At 38.8% G+C, this 14,690-nt stretch overlaps 1 protein-coding gene across 9 annotated transcripts in view; it reads left to right on the forward strand.

Moving 5' to 3' along the window:
- The window catches only part of RBFOX1 (RNA binding fox-1 homolog 1), a 691,795-nt gene that overhangs the window by 462,829 nt on the left and 214,276 nt on the right, over positions 1-14,690 (forward strand). For 3 of the 9 annotated variants that reach the window (XM_026049093.1, XM_026049092.1, XM_026049085.1), the window contains exons 2-3: positions 2,635-2,790; positions 5,565-5,785. The exons of 2 other annotated variants lie outside the window; for them this stretch is intronic. In XM_026049093.1, coding sequence (XP_025904878.1) covers positions 5,699-5,785 — 87 coding nt within the window. In that variant the 5' untranslated portion in view covers positions 2,635-2,790; positions 5,565-5,698. The remainder of the gene's footprint in view (positions 1-2,634; positions 2,791-5,564; positions 5,786-14,690) is intronic. 4 more of the 9 variants (XM_026049089.1, XM_026049088.1, XM_026049086.1 and 1 more) reach the window with 3 other exon arrangements.

The raw sequence follows: 14,690 nt of genomic DNA on the forward strand, positions 1-14,690 counted from the left end.
AACTATCGTTGTGCTTTGGTTCTGCTGTTAAGTATAATAGGAGTGCAGGAGGGAATTGATGGTTGGCACGAATAGCTCTGAGACATAGTTGAAACTTTGAAGAGTCGCGAAGAGTCAGCAGCTGAGGACAGAGATCAAGTTTGGAAAGTGCATTTAGTGTCCTTGAACAGCCTTCAATAGGAAATGGGACCTCCTCTTCCCTCCTGTCCCCCMGATGGCACCCGGGAAGGTAGAAATAGTGTCTTTACAAGACAAGTGTCATGATAAAAGCCAAAAAAGGACAGTAGTCCTGGTTAAAACAAGACATTACGTGTCATGTCATTCCTGGGCCCGCTTGCCTCCGGTAAAGGTGGTGGGTGGGAGGTAAAGGTAGAAGCTCACCTTCTCTTTCGGACTATGTAGGTCAAAATCTGGTAGCACTCTGATGAGCACAGAAGTTGCTGGAATTGGAAAGATAGCACAAAGTGTGGGTGAATTGAGGACTGCCCAAGAGACATGCAGCCCAGTTTGTGCTCTTAGCTTTGGGCTTTCCCTTACCAGAAAACCACTGACAAATGTGAAAGAGAAACTGGAGGGCATTTGGATAAAAGCGAGAACAGTGGCCAGAAGGTAAGAGGCTTGAAGAAGAGCTTAAAGGAATGAAATATGGCTTAGCATAAACTATGAGCAGGCTGCCAAAATGATACCTGAATTATTTATGACCTGTGAGATAATGTTGGAAGTGAGTAGAAATTACTTGAAGTTTGTTGGGTTTGTATCGCGTTTGGAAGAATCTTTGTTTGTGACATTTGGACAAGATACAGACTTTAGGCAAAATTAAAATAATTCATTAGGGGAAAGATGGTCTGGATAGATTCCTTCTGTCAGGATCTTTTTGGTAAGAGCATACATCATCAGTTCACTGATGACTGCATTGCAGGGATCTGCCCTTTGCAGGAGAATGGGGATCCAGGAAAGTAGCTAGTTATTTTTTGATCTTGAACCATAGCAAGAGCAAGCATCCGCTTTTGCCTCAAGGATTGTTTGGCCTCTATGCCATTGTGTAATGCAGTGTTTAGGTATTATACACAGGTGGGCGGGATCAAAAGTTTTGTCCTTTTTGCATCATTTTCAGTATCATGCAGCTCAGTTCTCAGRTGTCCTAGTGGCTTTATTTCATTTTGCATGCGTCATCATGATATGATGGTCTCCATTTCTTCCCTATTTCAATTTTTTGTTTTTCTTGTGTGCGTTTCAGGAGCAAAGGCAATATTATTACTTGTAGCAATATCCTCAATTCTGTGTGAAAGCACAAGTGTTTCCATACTGCAGCGTTAGTGCTGTGGGCCATGAAGAGCATGGGACCAGTGGTGGGCTTGAATCCCATGCCTTTTTCTTTCTTCTCTTGCCTATTTATTTGTTGACCTTCCCCTGCTACCTTGGCATGTTTGACAGCTCTCTGTGCTGCTCGGCTTTAAAACCGGCTTCCATTTAGGAGGCACGTTCATACTGCACTAGCTTGCCAGGTTTTGGAAGGCAGCTCACCTGTAGAATATGTAGACCTTTATGTTAATTCAAATAATACATTCYATACCTGATGAGCAGACAACAGTGTTTAAATAACAGAAAGCTTTTAAAGACATGTATATTAGGGGCATCTTAGCTGTGATTCACGTGGTGCTATRCAGGAATACTGAGTCAAAAGTGACTAAATTCTGATTCTGCTTTTAATTTTTAGGACTGTGCATTGCATGGCAGAACGGTTAAATTATGTAAATAATTGCTGCCTTGTAAAATATTCTGTAAAAAAATAGCAGAAAGGTTCATGCATGTATTTTTTATGTATGTGTGTGTGTGAATATGTATTATATAGATATAATTTGAAACTTGCATTCATATATTTCCTTGCTATTTTTTCCCTCTCTTTTTCTAAATCAATTTTCCATTTCAAAAAATCCTTGGAAATTTTTATTAAAAAAAAGAAGAGTGGGTTTGGAAACTGATAGCTGCAAGAAACATGCCCTCAATTAGCATACTGAAAATGGCTTAGCGTGTCATTTTTTTTCCTAACGGCATTACAATTTCCTAGAATGTCATGAAAGTGAAAGCTGTAGAGTTGTTTAAAATAGATCATCTCCCCTTTTCCACCCACACATGTACTTAKTTTTTTTGCAGGGAGTTAAGAATCTAAGAGTAGGCAGGAAAAAAGTATTGTCATCATCTGTGGCTTCAGGCAGGTGATAGATCTGTGTGATAGTGCCGACCATTTAGGCTCTGTTCTAGCGAAAGCATCTAGGCTTGTGCATAACTTCAATCATGCTAGACGTCCTGCTAAAATAAARCATAATTATTAACATATTTAAATATATTTTATAGCCTTATACCATGTTCTCTAAGTCTTCAGCACTCTTTGTGCTAAATTTCGTGTATTCAGCTTAATCTTTCAAAACAAGAATGACTCTTAATGCTAAGAGTGAAGCATAAAGCTTGAGAAAAACTTCCATTTTGTGTCAGGAGGGAGAGCGTATTATGATAAGCAATAATGTCGCTATCAACTGGTGGAGCTGATATAGTTGCATTGACATAAGTTTACAATTTGGCCCGGGGCGGAGACGCCAGTAAAGCTGTGTGTGCTTCTGTGGTTTTGTTTCGCAGAGGTTTGTGCCAACTTAGGTAGCTGGTGCCCGCATGGGGACATCACCAAAGGGCCAAACCAGAAAGTCAGAGCTTGGACTTGAAGTGCCAGACTGCTGTATGTTTAGAAGCATGTTGTTATAGTGAGGCAAGCAAAGCATCTTTTCATTAAAACAGGTAATTACAGTTTATTTTCAAAATTGCTTTTTATATATTGCAAACTGAAATGCAGTGAATATAAATGATCCTAAGGTATTAATTTTATTAATCCTTAAATTTCATTATTCTTAAATATTTCTACCGCTTGCAAAGGACTGGCAGGGTCCTCCTCTAAGTTAGTCCAGACTAACACTACTATTGGTGTTGTATCATTTGGTTCCTTCTATAAGCTATCATTTTTTGCCACTACAGTTTTGGAAGGCTTTCGTAGAATCTCACTTATTTAACATCAAAATACTTTCAAAGGTAATTTCAAAAGTACTTCTAGCCTGAAATTTGTTCATAACTACTTTTTCCTCATTTTTTTTCAGTGTGCTAAGACTATCCTTAGCTTAAAATCTTCCTCCTACTCCTTTCTCCCCTGTTTTATATATAAGCAGCAATCATACCTGCTCACAGATCTAGTTTCACTATGGTAATCAAGTCAAACTTTCTTAGCTTTCCATTTCAAAATAGTTGCTCCATTCCTGTGATCAAAATATAGAGGCTTTTTTCTACACTGTTGTAGTTGAATTGGATTTTTTTTWAAATGTAGATGAAGCATATGCTATCGGAAATACCTTTCCTGAGAAATGCTGGTAATTTGCTTTGCATATCTGCCTCATTCCAGCAGCTCAGGATGTAGAGGTCCTTCTTCTCTTCCCCCTGCAGGGTGTAGACCTCAAGTTTCTGTTATTGGTCCCTAAAATGATGGCCTACGTTTTGTATTACTGCATTTCACCCYGTTCTTAGTCATGCAGTCCTTAAGATTGAGCAATTCTTCCTATATAATATTCGTATCCTTCTTAGTCTTGACAGTACCTTCCAACTTGATATCATCAGGAAATTTCATCAGCGTGTTGCCCTGTGCCAAAGCAATGATTAAAATGTTAGACAAAAGCTCTCCCAAAGCAAACTATAAACGAGCTTCCCCTGAGCCTGGTCTTCCCAGAACAAAAAATACCTTTCCTTTAAACCTGCCGCTTCAGCCACTTGGCAGTCCCTGCTCAAATCTTCCCACTTTCTGGGTTTTATAGCATCATATCTAATACAGATATGCTGAAATAAGAAATCACTAGATAGTTTGCAGAATAGTTTGACAAACCTTATTTATGTCAGCAGTTCTTCTGGGTCATTTGACTGAAGCTTAAAGAATCCAGTTTGAAGTCCCCAATCCAAAGTGAAATAAATCTTTTTCTTTAAATGCAACTCTCTCTGTTTCACCAAACAAATAGGTAATAGTTAAAATGCAAGTATGCTCTTGAGAAAAGAAATATGTTTAAATGAGTTGTAATTGCAACAYGCTTTTTCATCTATGCCTTCTGTTTCTATATTTCTGTTTGAAAATTAGTAACTGTTTTTAATGTTGGAATTTATGAAARCCTTTTGGCAGAGCCCCCATGTATCAGCCCACTGTGTGGTTGATAATTAAACTGTAGAGTTCTGTTCCTTAATGAGAAAAGAACATGAGGTATGACTAAGAGCTCAGCGTAGTCAGATAGCCAGCACGAGCAGCGTTATCCCCAACAGAAGAGCAAAGCCATTCTATAAACAGATGATGGTACTAGGTAAACAGCATTTTGTCACATGCCAATTGCTGTCCTCACAGCCAAAAAAGCATCRGAGAGGGTCACTATTCTGCATCTAAAGTTAGAAACGGGATAAGGTTCTTGGTAACACGGGTCAACACGCGGCTGCTAAGGTAGATTTCTGCGCCATGCAACACGGCTGCCTTGATACATGAGAATCAATTACCGAAAACCTTTTGCGATGGTCAAAAAGTGACGTTAAATAATTGAGTATCACATCAAATCTTGTCTGCAATTAGTTATCTGGAAAAGTAATTATGCAACAAAATCAAGTAGCTGGAATTAGTGATGTGGTAGCTCAGGGACTGCAGGAGAGGATGGCATTTCTTTAACTTGTAACATGAAGTTTTAAGCACTTAAGTAATCATTGAATTAAAATAAACTTGCTGAGTTTTAATTCTTGTCATTAATCATATCTGTGATAGAAAATATGATGCATATGAAATAGAAGTGGTAATAATTAAGTTTTTTATCAAAAACAATCTGCGGAAGACAGTAGCTTGCAAATAGTATGTTAAAAATAGACTAACATTTTTTTTTCCTCCAAGAGCATAAATTTAGCTTGAGAACAGATAAGAAAAATACTCTAAAAGATCAATTTAGTTTTCTCGAAAAAGCTGTGATAAATGTGACAACATAGACATTGTGAAAGGTTAGCAAAGATTCTGCTAGCTTTTAAAATATAATTTATACTAATAGGAATAGTTAGCTAACATCAGTTAACTTACTAAATTAAGCAAGAAAAATATAATGAATCAAAACCAAATGTAGGCACAAAGTAATATTTAAATAAAAATTTTCACTTGGATATTGCTTAGCAGCTRATAAGTGGAAGAAAATACTTATTTAGACAATCGTAATAAAGCTGTCTTTTTAATAGCTGCTCACAGTAACTGTTGTCATATGTATCCTGCTGCTGATAACAAAATTAATTCTTGTCTGGTGGAAAGACCAACTTGGAGAGTTTGATCTGTATGTATGCATTACTTGAAAATCTAAACTGATAAAGAGTAGTTGGTTAGTCATGTTATTTAAGCTGGTCCCAAAATAGCACCTTGCTTTTTTGGTAGAGTTAGCTTTGCAGCTGTTGTCTCTATCTGTTGTCTCTGAAGAAAAATTTAACATTAAGAGTTGCTGACGTCAATTTTTTTCTTTTTTTTACAGCTGATGTGGGCTTTGCCCGTGACAGAAGTTATTTGGTTCTAGCTCTGAGTTTGGAAGAAGTTGGTATATAGATTTTCCCCTAACTTTCAATTGATGTGTTTAGCTTTAGTGGGAGTAATACTATCACTTAAACCATGTTGTCGTCTCAAGGAGTTTTGCTACATCCGTATGGAGTGCCAATGATTCTGCCAGCAGCACCATACTTCGCTGGACTTGTTCAGGTAATGCAAGGCCGCTTCCAACAAGCAACTTAACTCTAGTGCACTTAGAGTAATAATTGGAATTTTTATGGTTGAGAAAGCAAACACTTTTAATACGGGCAAAAGCTCTCATGTAGTCTGTGAGAAGACAGTAGGAAATCAAAAAGATGGATCACCCTAATCTGTGTATTGACATCTCTCATGGCTGAATAAATGGTGTAGTTGAGCTATATTTGCTTGTATTGATCTGTCTGCTGCTTAACATTCATGCCTTTGCTTCGTGAGGTTGACCACAGGGCAGAGGATTTGCTATCCATTCTAGGTTTCTGAGGGACTCAGCATTCCCACGGCAGGTCATAAGACAAAGTAACTTACCACGGTGTGCTCAGGCTAAGTGTTTTAGTGCAGCAAATATGAATAGCATTAAATATGCATATGCATTAATTCCTAAGTTATGCGTCACAATGAATAAGGTTTGGTGGGTTTTTTTTTTGTGTGTGTGTGTGTGGAAAATTGCTTCTTTAACAGAATACTTCCACAAACCCTTTTGAGTCCTGAAAGTATATAATTTTGCTTCTGTGGGTAGTTCTGTATTGTACGAGTTAACTAGCAAGTATTTGCTGTGCTGTCTGTTATGTTTCTATTTTTTAATTTTTTTTTTTTTTTAATCAAGAGATGGTAATGTTGCATTTTCTGCTGTCAGATTGAGGTTTTTACAGAGATTCACTCTGTGGACATTAAGCAAGCAAAATGTATTCCATCACTGGCGGTATTAGAAAGCACTAAGAAAATATTCAGGAAATATTTCCAAGCATTGCCAGAATAAAGTAGCCCACTCAGTATTATAAGTGGCAGCAGTTGCGATGCATTAACAAGGTCAAGAGGAAAAGAGAAATGTGGAGCACTACGTTTCTGTGTCATGTTAGTGGTCAATCAAATTACCACGGAGGAGAAGCATTTGTTTGAAATAGTCATTGTGCTCCTTTCTTGCAGTGGTTTTCTAGGGGAACAGGGGGTGACAACGTAAAACAGAGAGTTCCTGTACATATATCAAGTCAAACTAAGATTATGAATGGTCTTATTCATATTAGACTTAGTATCAGACACATTTATCTAAAACAGAAATATAAATGCACACTGGCCTTTATTGAGTACTGAAAAAATAGAAGCTTTTTGGCCCGTGCGAGCTGATGCTGCTTTGTCACGCGGTAAGGCACAGGAGCAGACTTAAGCACATCAAGCAGGTCTGCGTATCCATTAGAATTTGGGGGTGAAGGTCGGACACTAGAGCTCAGTCAGACCTTGTGCCATCCTGTCCAATAAATAATTACAAGCAAATCGTGCCTTTCACTCTATGCTGATTGATGCCGAAATTGCTTTTGAAAGTTCTCATAAGTTCCTGTTATAGATTAAGTGCCGGTGTAGGAAAAATAACTGCACCCAACTGAAATGGGTGAATGTAATCAGGTTTAATGGACTCGAGAGCTTGTTGGGAATTAAATAACTATTGATTTGTTGGAAAGTTGCTGTCATTACAAAATGCCACTCTGGACGCATTATTCAAGCAGATAGATTAGAAGAAAGGGCCCTTTGAAAATTTGGGATGCCTTATTTCAAGTCTTTTCTTTCTTTCTTTAGAAAGCTGTGTCTAGGCCTGCGGTACCCCACTGACATAGGTCTAAAATAAAGCGGTTTTCTAAACAGCTTTTTCTAAAAAAAGAAAAAAGAGATAAAACAGATACGTTTACAGATACTGTAGAAAAATGTTCGTCATGTGGACTAGTTGGCCATCCTTCCTCTCCCTCCCTAATCATGTACATGAGAAATACACATTTTGGAAAACCAAACTAAGGACTGAGTTACTGTTCTAGTGGATGGCTTTCAGATTAAATGCTTACTTATATGACTAACTGCCCTAGTTACTTTCGCACCCCAAATTTTTATCTGTATTTGCGATATCTCGATATCTGCAGTCAGCTTATGATACTAGAATTACGTTTGAAGATTGACAGACTTGTTTCCTATTGTCCGTCACATAACGTAACTCTAATCTATCTGTAATCCAAGAATAGAAAAAAAAAAAAAAAAAAAAAAAAAAAAAAAAGATGCTAATGTCATCCTTCTCCCATCAATAACTACATAATGTTCAGAACATATTGAGCAAATTCTTCAAATATAGGCCTTGAAAAAGCCTGATTAAGCAAATGTTTTTACTGGGTTGCAGGTTGAGAGTCACCCACAGCCGTGATAGATTTTTGGATACGAGGCCATTTTAGACCCTTTTTAGATTGAGGCTGATTTCCCTGAATGTACTTCCAACAGAAATTCTGAAATATTTCTGAAGAGGGAGGCCCCACAGTTTCCAATTATATTTGCACCAAAATCATTTGCATATGAAAACGGAAATGAAAGAATTAAGTAGAGATTAGGAGGGCTGTTTTGGCTCGCTTTTGTTGGACGTTGCATGGAGGAGCAGAAAGCCCATGGCGCTCCACGGAGGACGGTTAGTCTTCGTGGTCCTGCCCCTCCAAGCTGTGCACATCGTTTCACCTTATGCTCTGTGTGTGCAGCCTTTGCCAGCCGCTCCTAAATCCATCAGGAAGATCCATCCTCCATCCTGTGCTTGCTTTTGTCCCATCCCCTATTGCAAAGTACTGGCATGCGTGGAATATAGGACAAGGAAGAAGAACTGGTTGTCTAGGGGATGCATCTCAGGAAACGTGAGGTAGAAACAGATGCCTTTATCTTCCCAGTTGCTCATATTCTGTGTCACTAACTTATATTTCTCCTCTTGAGGTCATAACACCTGTGCGAGATCATGAATAATGGACATGTATGTTCTTAGAGCGAAGATATAGCTATTCAGCGTTTGAGATATGTCAAACCCTATCAAATTATACATTATGCGTGCTACTTGCTAACAGAGTTGTATTTTCCAAGTAAATAACCTATTTTTAATTAATTACTAGGATCAGCTTGGTTGTATTAACACATTTTTAATGAAGAAAAATGTCTCTCTTCCCCTCTCCTCTTTCTCTGGTATGAAACTATATGGAGAAAGATGACGTGGAAGTAAAACTGATGCATAAATAGCATTTGTGTCACGTGGGAGGAGAGACGTTCTCGGCACTGACACGCCAGACGTGCTGGCAGCTGCCGTCGCGTCCCAAGGAGGCTCCGCAGTTCAGTGTCCCCACGTGCTGGGGACAGCGAGGCCACGGCGTGGTGGCCAAGCCATCACACCTTCATTTCTGACGAGGGGAGGCCAGAGAATGGTGGCTCCCCAATGGCTAGAGAATTGGTGGCAATCCAGTGAAACCTCTGCTCTTGGTTTGCCATTCAATTCATGCGGAGGGAACCCTTAGGCAGAAAAATAGTTTAAATATTCCCAGACGAGCTTCATCTTTCATGGAATTAAGCATTTTAGGTGTATAAAATCTCTGCAGTTTTTCTGGATATATGTATGTACATAGAGTTAAGATAAAATATTTTAAAAATGCAAATRCAATATATGACTTTTAAATGATGTATACTAGATTATTTATTGCGTGGCTAGCTTAGGCTGTTCACTTTCCATGTTAGCAAAGAATTTTTCATAGGCATTAATAGTATAAGAAAATTATTAATGTTGACATTGTTCAGGGCTTTTTCAGTGAAAGAAAGCACTTGTGTGGTGCAAAAACGCAGAACACTTGCAGGTGCCAGGGTCTTGGGCTACCTCCAGGAACAGGGCTCCCTTCTGGAAGTCCGGTTTGGCAAGCTATTTTGGATACGTTAGTCKGCATCAGCTTACCTTGAAAAGGCTTTAGTAATTCGGTCACTTTTATTGGAATAAAAGCGGCTTTGAAATAGAAATGATGATGTTTTAGTCCTTCTGATGTTGACTGAAATGGTGACTTGGTGGTTTAGCAAGCCCATTACTGCCTAGTGGAATAGCATGATTTGTATGTAGAGTGGCCTTTCAGTCTCTTGGAAAAGCAGCAAGWAGATGACTTGCCCTAGATGCAGACTTATTTTGGTTTGAGGGTGTTGTTCTGTCTTTGCGGGTGAGAAGGGTCTGCTGTCACTAGCACTGTTCTTTGCAGTGTGTCTGTGAGTGGAAGACTAACGTGTTTTACTCCTGCAATCCCTTTCCATCCGACTGCTTCCTCTGCTTTCTATCTTTTTCTTTTCTTTTTTTTCTGTTTCAGTATAAGAGTTAAAAAGTTTTCTCCTCCTTGTGAATCCAAAGTGCTTTTAATAGCAATTGTGTTGGTAGGAAGTGAGTTGGTAAAAATGATGATATGGTCCACATTGTTTACAGTAACTTTGCTATCAATATTTAAGCTTCTGGAAATACAATTTCAATTTTCTTATTTAATGCATGCATCAAGGAACGTAGCCAAAGTGCCTTCCCTGTCAGGCCGGTCGTTTGCTCAAGAAACTCTTGGCAACTTTTGGCTTTAGCTGTCATTGCTATCACAGGAGGGCTTTTTCCTCCTAGTCTGCCTATGGTTTTGCCAAAATGTGGCAGATATCATAAAACAGAGGCTGAATGCTTATGCTAGTTTGGATGATACACTTTAGTGGAGTGTTCTGATATAACCAAACCTAGCTAGACCCACGACTTTAAGGCTGCACCTGAATTGCCTGCTGTCTTGTAAAAGTTGCCTTGCAAGTTAGAAAAAAATGGTTTTGTGTAGAATTTTCTTAGGAAACAAGCATATGTAGGTGGTTCACTTGGGCTTTCCTAACTAGCAGCGAGCAAGCTGAGACAGAGTTTTCCTACAATTTGTGAATTTCAGCTGTTTCCTTCTGACACATATGTGATTATCAGTAAAAAAAAAAAATTATTTTAGCCAGGCTATTCCTGCAGATAAAACTTTAAAGTACCTTTGCTTTTAGCGGGCTGGCTGTGTACCATAACCAAAATGTGTTTGTGTTTCTACGTGTAAAGCAACTTTTTTTTACAGCGCATGCTTGAACTGTGCCTCTTCCTTCATCGCTAGTTACCTTGGGCTTGAATTAGAGTTAGACTCCAAGCTAAAATACACTTATGTTTTGATTTGTTTTTAACTGGAGTATGCAGAGAAAAACGTTTGCTCAGACCTAGTTTGAAAGAATATATCATAAACATATATGGGATGTCTGTCTGTTTTGGGCATGTTGTGGAAAAGACTTTGGGTACTTTCAGATGAAGCAAATGATGGTTGTATTTGAACTGGTCTGCTGCTGGATCAGAATGGTGGAATGGTACCTGGCTAAATATCTGCCACTAGATCCCAGATTATTGAGCATCAGAAGGGTTCGCAGATGGTTTGAACAATTTTGGTTATTATAATGTAGTGATTTCTCATGAATGCAGTCAATAAATGATGTGAATATATGATATGAGCAGTATGAATTTATTCATRGTAGATTCTCTGTGTCAGAGTTTGCACTTGTATTTCATGAGATTCAGGCTATTGTGGATTCTGGTAGGTGACACTCTGGCAAGTACTTTACTGGCCTATCGTTCTTTAGTGGTAGAGATAAATGAGCAAAATAGCTTGGAGGATAACTTAATCCTTACTAATTCTGATGATTTTAATAAATTAAGTTTTTTTTATATATATATATGCATTATTTTATTACTGTTGAAGTTAAAAAGGAAATGAAAATCTGCCCCCTATGTATTCAGGAGTCAAAATGTTTTATATTTTACCTTTGGAATATTATTTGAGACCTTTACCTCTGAACAAAATAAAGCAAATTGTGATTTCCAAGGAAATGTTTTATTCAGTCTTGACCAGAATGGCTCTCTCAGTAAAAACAACTTATTTCTTTAGGGTGAAGCTGGAAAGAGTCATCAAGCTAGGAACTGATCTGAACTATACTAATAATTGCTTAAAGCTTGTGAAATTCAAAATGCAATGAAATGGTCCTTCCCTRGTGCTTCATAAATAGTGCAGATAAATACCAGCAATCTTGTTTTTTAATGGCAACAGTACTAAGTAGAAACATTTCAGACATTTCTAAAAAGAACTCATGCTGATACTTAAGTTTTTGCTGATATGTCTTAAGTTTTAGATATATTTCCCTCGCCCCCCATATATATATTTTTTTCCATTCTGTATGTATGAGCAATGCCGCCTTACTGTTGCAGTTATTTAGCAGATCTGCAGACTTCTTGATAAGAATAAAACATTCTAATAACCAGGATAGAGATTGTGAGCTTATTTACAGGTGGAATATTCTCAGAAAACTGCTGATATATTTTACGCGCTTAAAAATAATGCTTTGGATATTCAATATTACTTCAATATTACATAAAAACCTAAGTATAGGTGAGAATTCCAAAGAATAAGAACAAGTTAAAAGCATTACCACTTTGTCAWTTTTTAGAAAAATAAATATGAGGTAGTCTGTAGCACATTTAATTGGGGAGTAGGTGGTGATCGGAGGTAAAGGAAAGCAGCTCTTGTGGTGCCTGCGAGTGTGTGCACGCAATGATCTGCACAGGGTCACTGATGTGTCCCCGGCATGCTCCGTGTGATGCTGCTTTGAGGGATCAGGAACCTGCAGAACCTTTCCCTGCTCCCGGAGGCAGCGCTCGCTGCCGTGTGCCCAGGGTGAYAAGGGACACGGGGCAGTTATCTGAAAGGGTGCTCACAAATATACAACCTGCCATTCAGAACAGTTTTTTATTCTCTGATGGTATTGGGTATTAATTTTGAGTGCATGAGTTTCTGATTTATAGTATTATTAAGAGTTAATTCATCTTCTGCTTTTTGTTTTGTTTTATTGAGGCTTTATATGGTTTCTTTGTAAACAGAATTTGAACTTCAAATATTTAGAAAAATGCTGAAAAAGCCCATTTTTTAAAATTAGGTCATATTTTCCAGCTTAACCTTCTGACTTGGATTTTTTCTGAGCATTATTTGAATCTGTCAAACTTTTTGAAGAAATTGGATCTCAGTAACATCTGAGCTACAGAGCACGRTTCTTATTTCAACACCCTGTCAGAACAAAAATATTTTATGTCGAGCTGTTGAGTGCATAAATATTACTTAGAACCATCGGAAAACAAGGTGTTAGAGGATGCCAATTCTTTGTGTACCTAAGAGGAAATAGAAATTCTAAAGTAATCTGGGAAGATGGTTTAATGAAACCTCAATAAAGTTTCTTCTCTAGAGCACGAGCCCTAGTTGACGAGCTCTGCTCCTCAGCATCTTTAATCTTCTATTCTTTGTTATGCATTTGTAATAACTTCTTTTTACTGCTGTTTTTTAAGGTTGTTGTAGCTGGCAGTCGGGCTGTATTTGAGAGCTACCTTTTCAGGTACAAACTACCTTTCACTTCTGGGTCTCCATCCAGTGAAAAATCCATTCTGAAGCGCAGCAATCTTTCCTAGCTTGTCCAGGTGTGTGATAAGGAGGAGCCAACTTGCACCTTCTTTTGAGACTAGGGCCATTGAAGAGCCAGCCAACATGAACTAAYGGGTATCACTAATTGGATCCAGGAGCACCACAGGGCACCATGATCTTTGGGTTAACTTGAAGGGCAGCTGCTAGGGTTGAGCCCAGCTTCCCATACAAGGCTTGCCGATCTTTGGCAAGTTTAATCTGTTTCCCTCTATCAAAACAATTGAATGTAATATTCAAATAATATTCAAAATAATCAAAGCAAATTTGCCAATGGATTTAAAAAAAAAATCTCCAGTTGCAAAAATGATTCTGTATAATTCCATGTTTGTTAATTTAGAATTCTTCAAAATGCACCAAGGAGAGTATCACGTGTGAAGCTTTGCTATTTCTAAAGGTTTTCAAAAATGAATGGTAGGTGCAAGAAATTTTCCAAACTTTATAATTCCATAAGAAAAGAAACAGATGGATTGGTTTCATTATATCCTTGGTCAGTGTGTGGTCAGTAACTGCCTTCTTCCCTAGCTCCCTGGGTGACCTGTTGTGTTGGTTGTTAAACATGCTCGAGCCTTCTGCGTGCTGCCGTTCTAGGAAACGGAATAAACCTGTTCCCAAATTCTCAGCGTACTGTTTTTGACGGGCACGCTTTGCTGCACCGACTGAAATAGCTGCGTGCTCCTCCCAGGGCAGAACAGGACGCGTGGATTCTGTGCTTTCCTCCATGAAGGAACAGTTAAATTCAGGCACTGGGAAAAAGGAGCAGATGTTCGCACACATTCCCCATCTGAAAATGCCTTCCCCTGGCCAAGGCGAGCGTTAGGCACAATTAAGCCAAGTGCCTGCATCGTGTGCCCTAAGTGAGGGTGCCGAGTGCGCTCCTGGTGGGAAGCGCAGGGTGGAGGAAGGCAGCACACGTGAACATCCATGGGCAGTGGGATTGGGAGTCCCTCTGTGAGCTACATGTGGAGCTCAGGCTGCTCCAAGGCTGAGCTCAGCTGCATGGTGTGGTGGGCTCTGTCTTTAAGAGAAGCTTTAAATCCAAGGAAGAATTTCTTAAGCATTTTTGAGGATGCTTGYGCTCGAAATCTGCTTTCTGAGTGGCACTTGGCTTTATGTTTCCAATGGCTTTAAAAAGTGCTGATATGCTTTGTAATTTTGCATGCTCATCGTAATTATCACTGCAATCAGCTTTGTGATGGCAGCTCCTCATGGTGAGGAAAGGGATGTGTTTTCATTTTTTGCTTATTCTGTTTGCAAGGCTAGGTATTCCCTCAGATACATAGTGGTAGGGAGAAGGGACCACAGACACGTAGACTTGAAAAACCCTGCGTGGTGTCTATTTTTGCAGAGCATGAGAGTCGTCATTTTCAGAGATGTGGTAGCATCTACTGTTGAAAAAGATGCTGAGAACCAAACGCTATTACAGTCTGTGATACGTGGTGTAGCTGAGCACACTGTAGTCCGTTGTTGCCAAACAGCATGCCTTCCTCCTATCTTGGAAACATTGCAGTGATTGATTATTTTTGTTACAGCAGCATATCTTA

This window comes from Nothoprocta perdicaria, unplaced genomic scaffold, assembly GCF_003342845.1.
Source record: "Nothoprocta perdicaria isolate Ctin4 unplaced genomic scaffold, notPer1 scaffold_59, whole genome shotgun sequence".
In the NCBI taxonomy this organism is placed as follows: domain Eukaryota; kingdom Metazoa; phylum Chordata; class Aves; order Tinamiformes; family Tinamidae; genus Nothoprocta; species Nothoprocta perdicaria.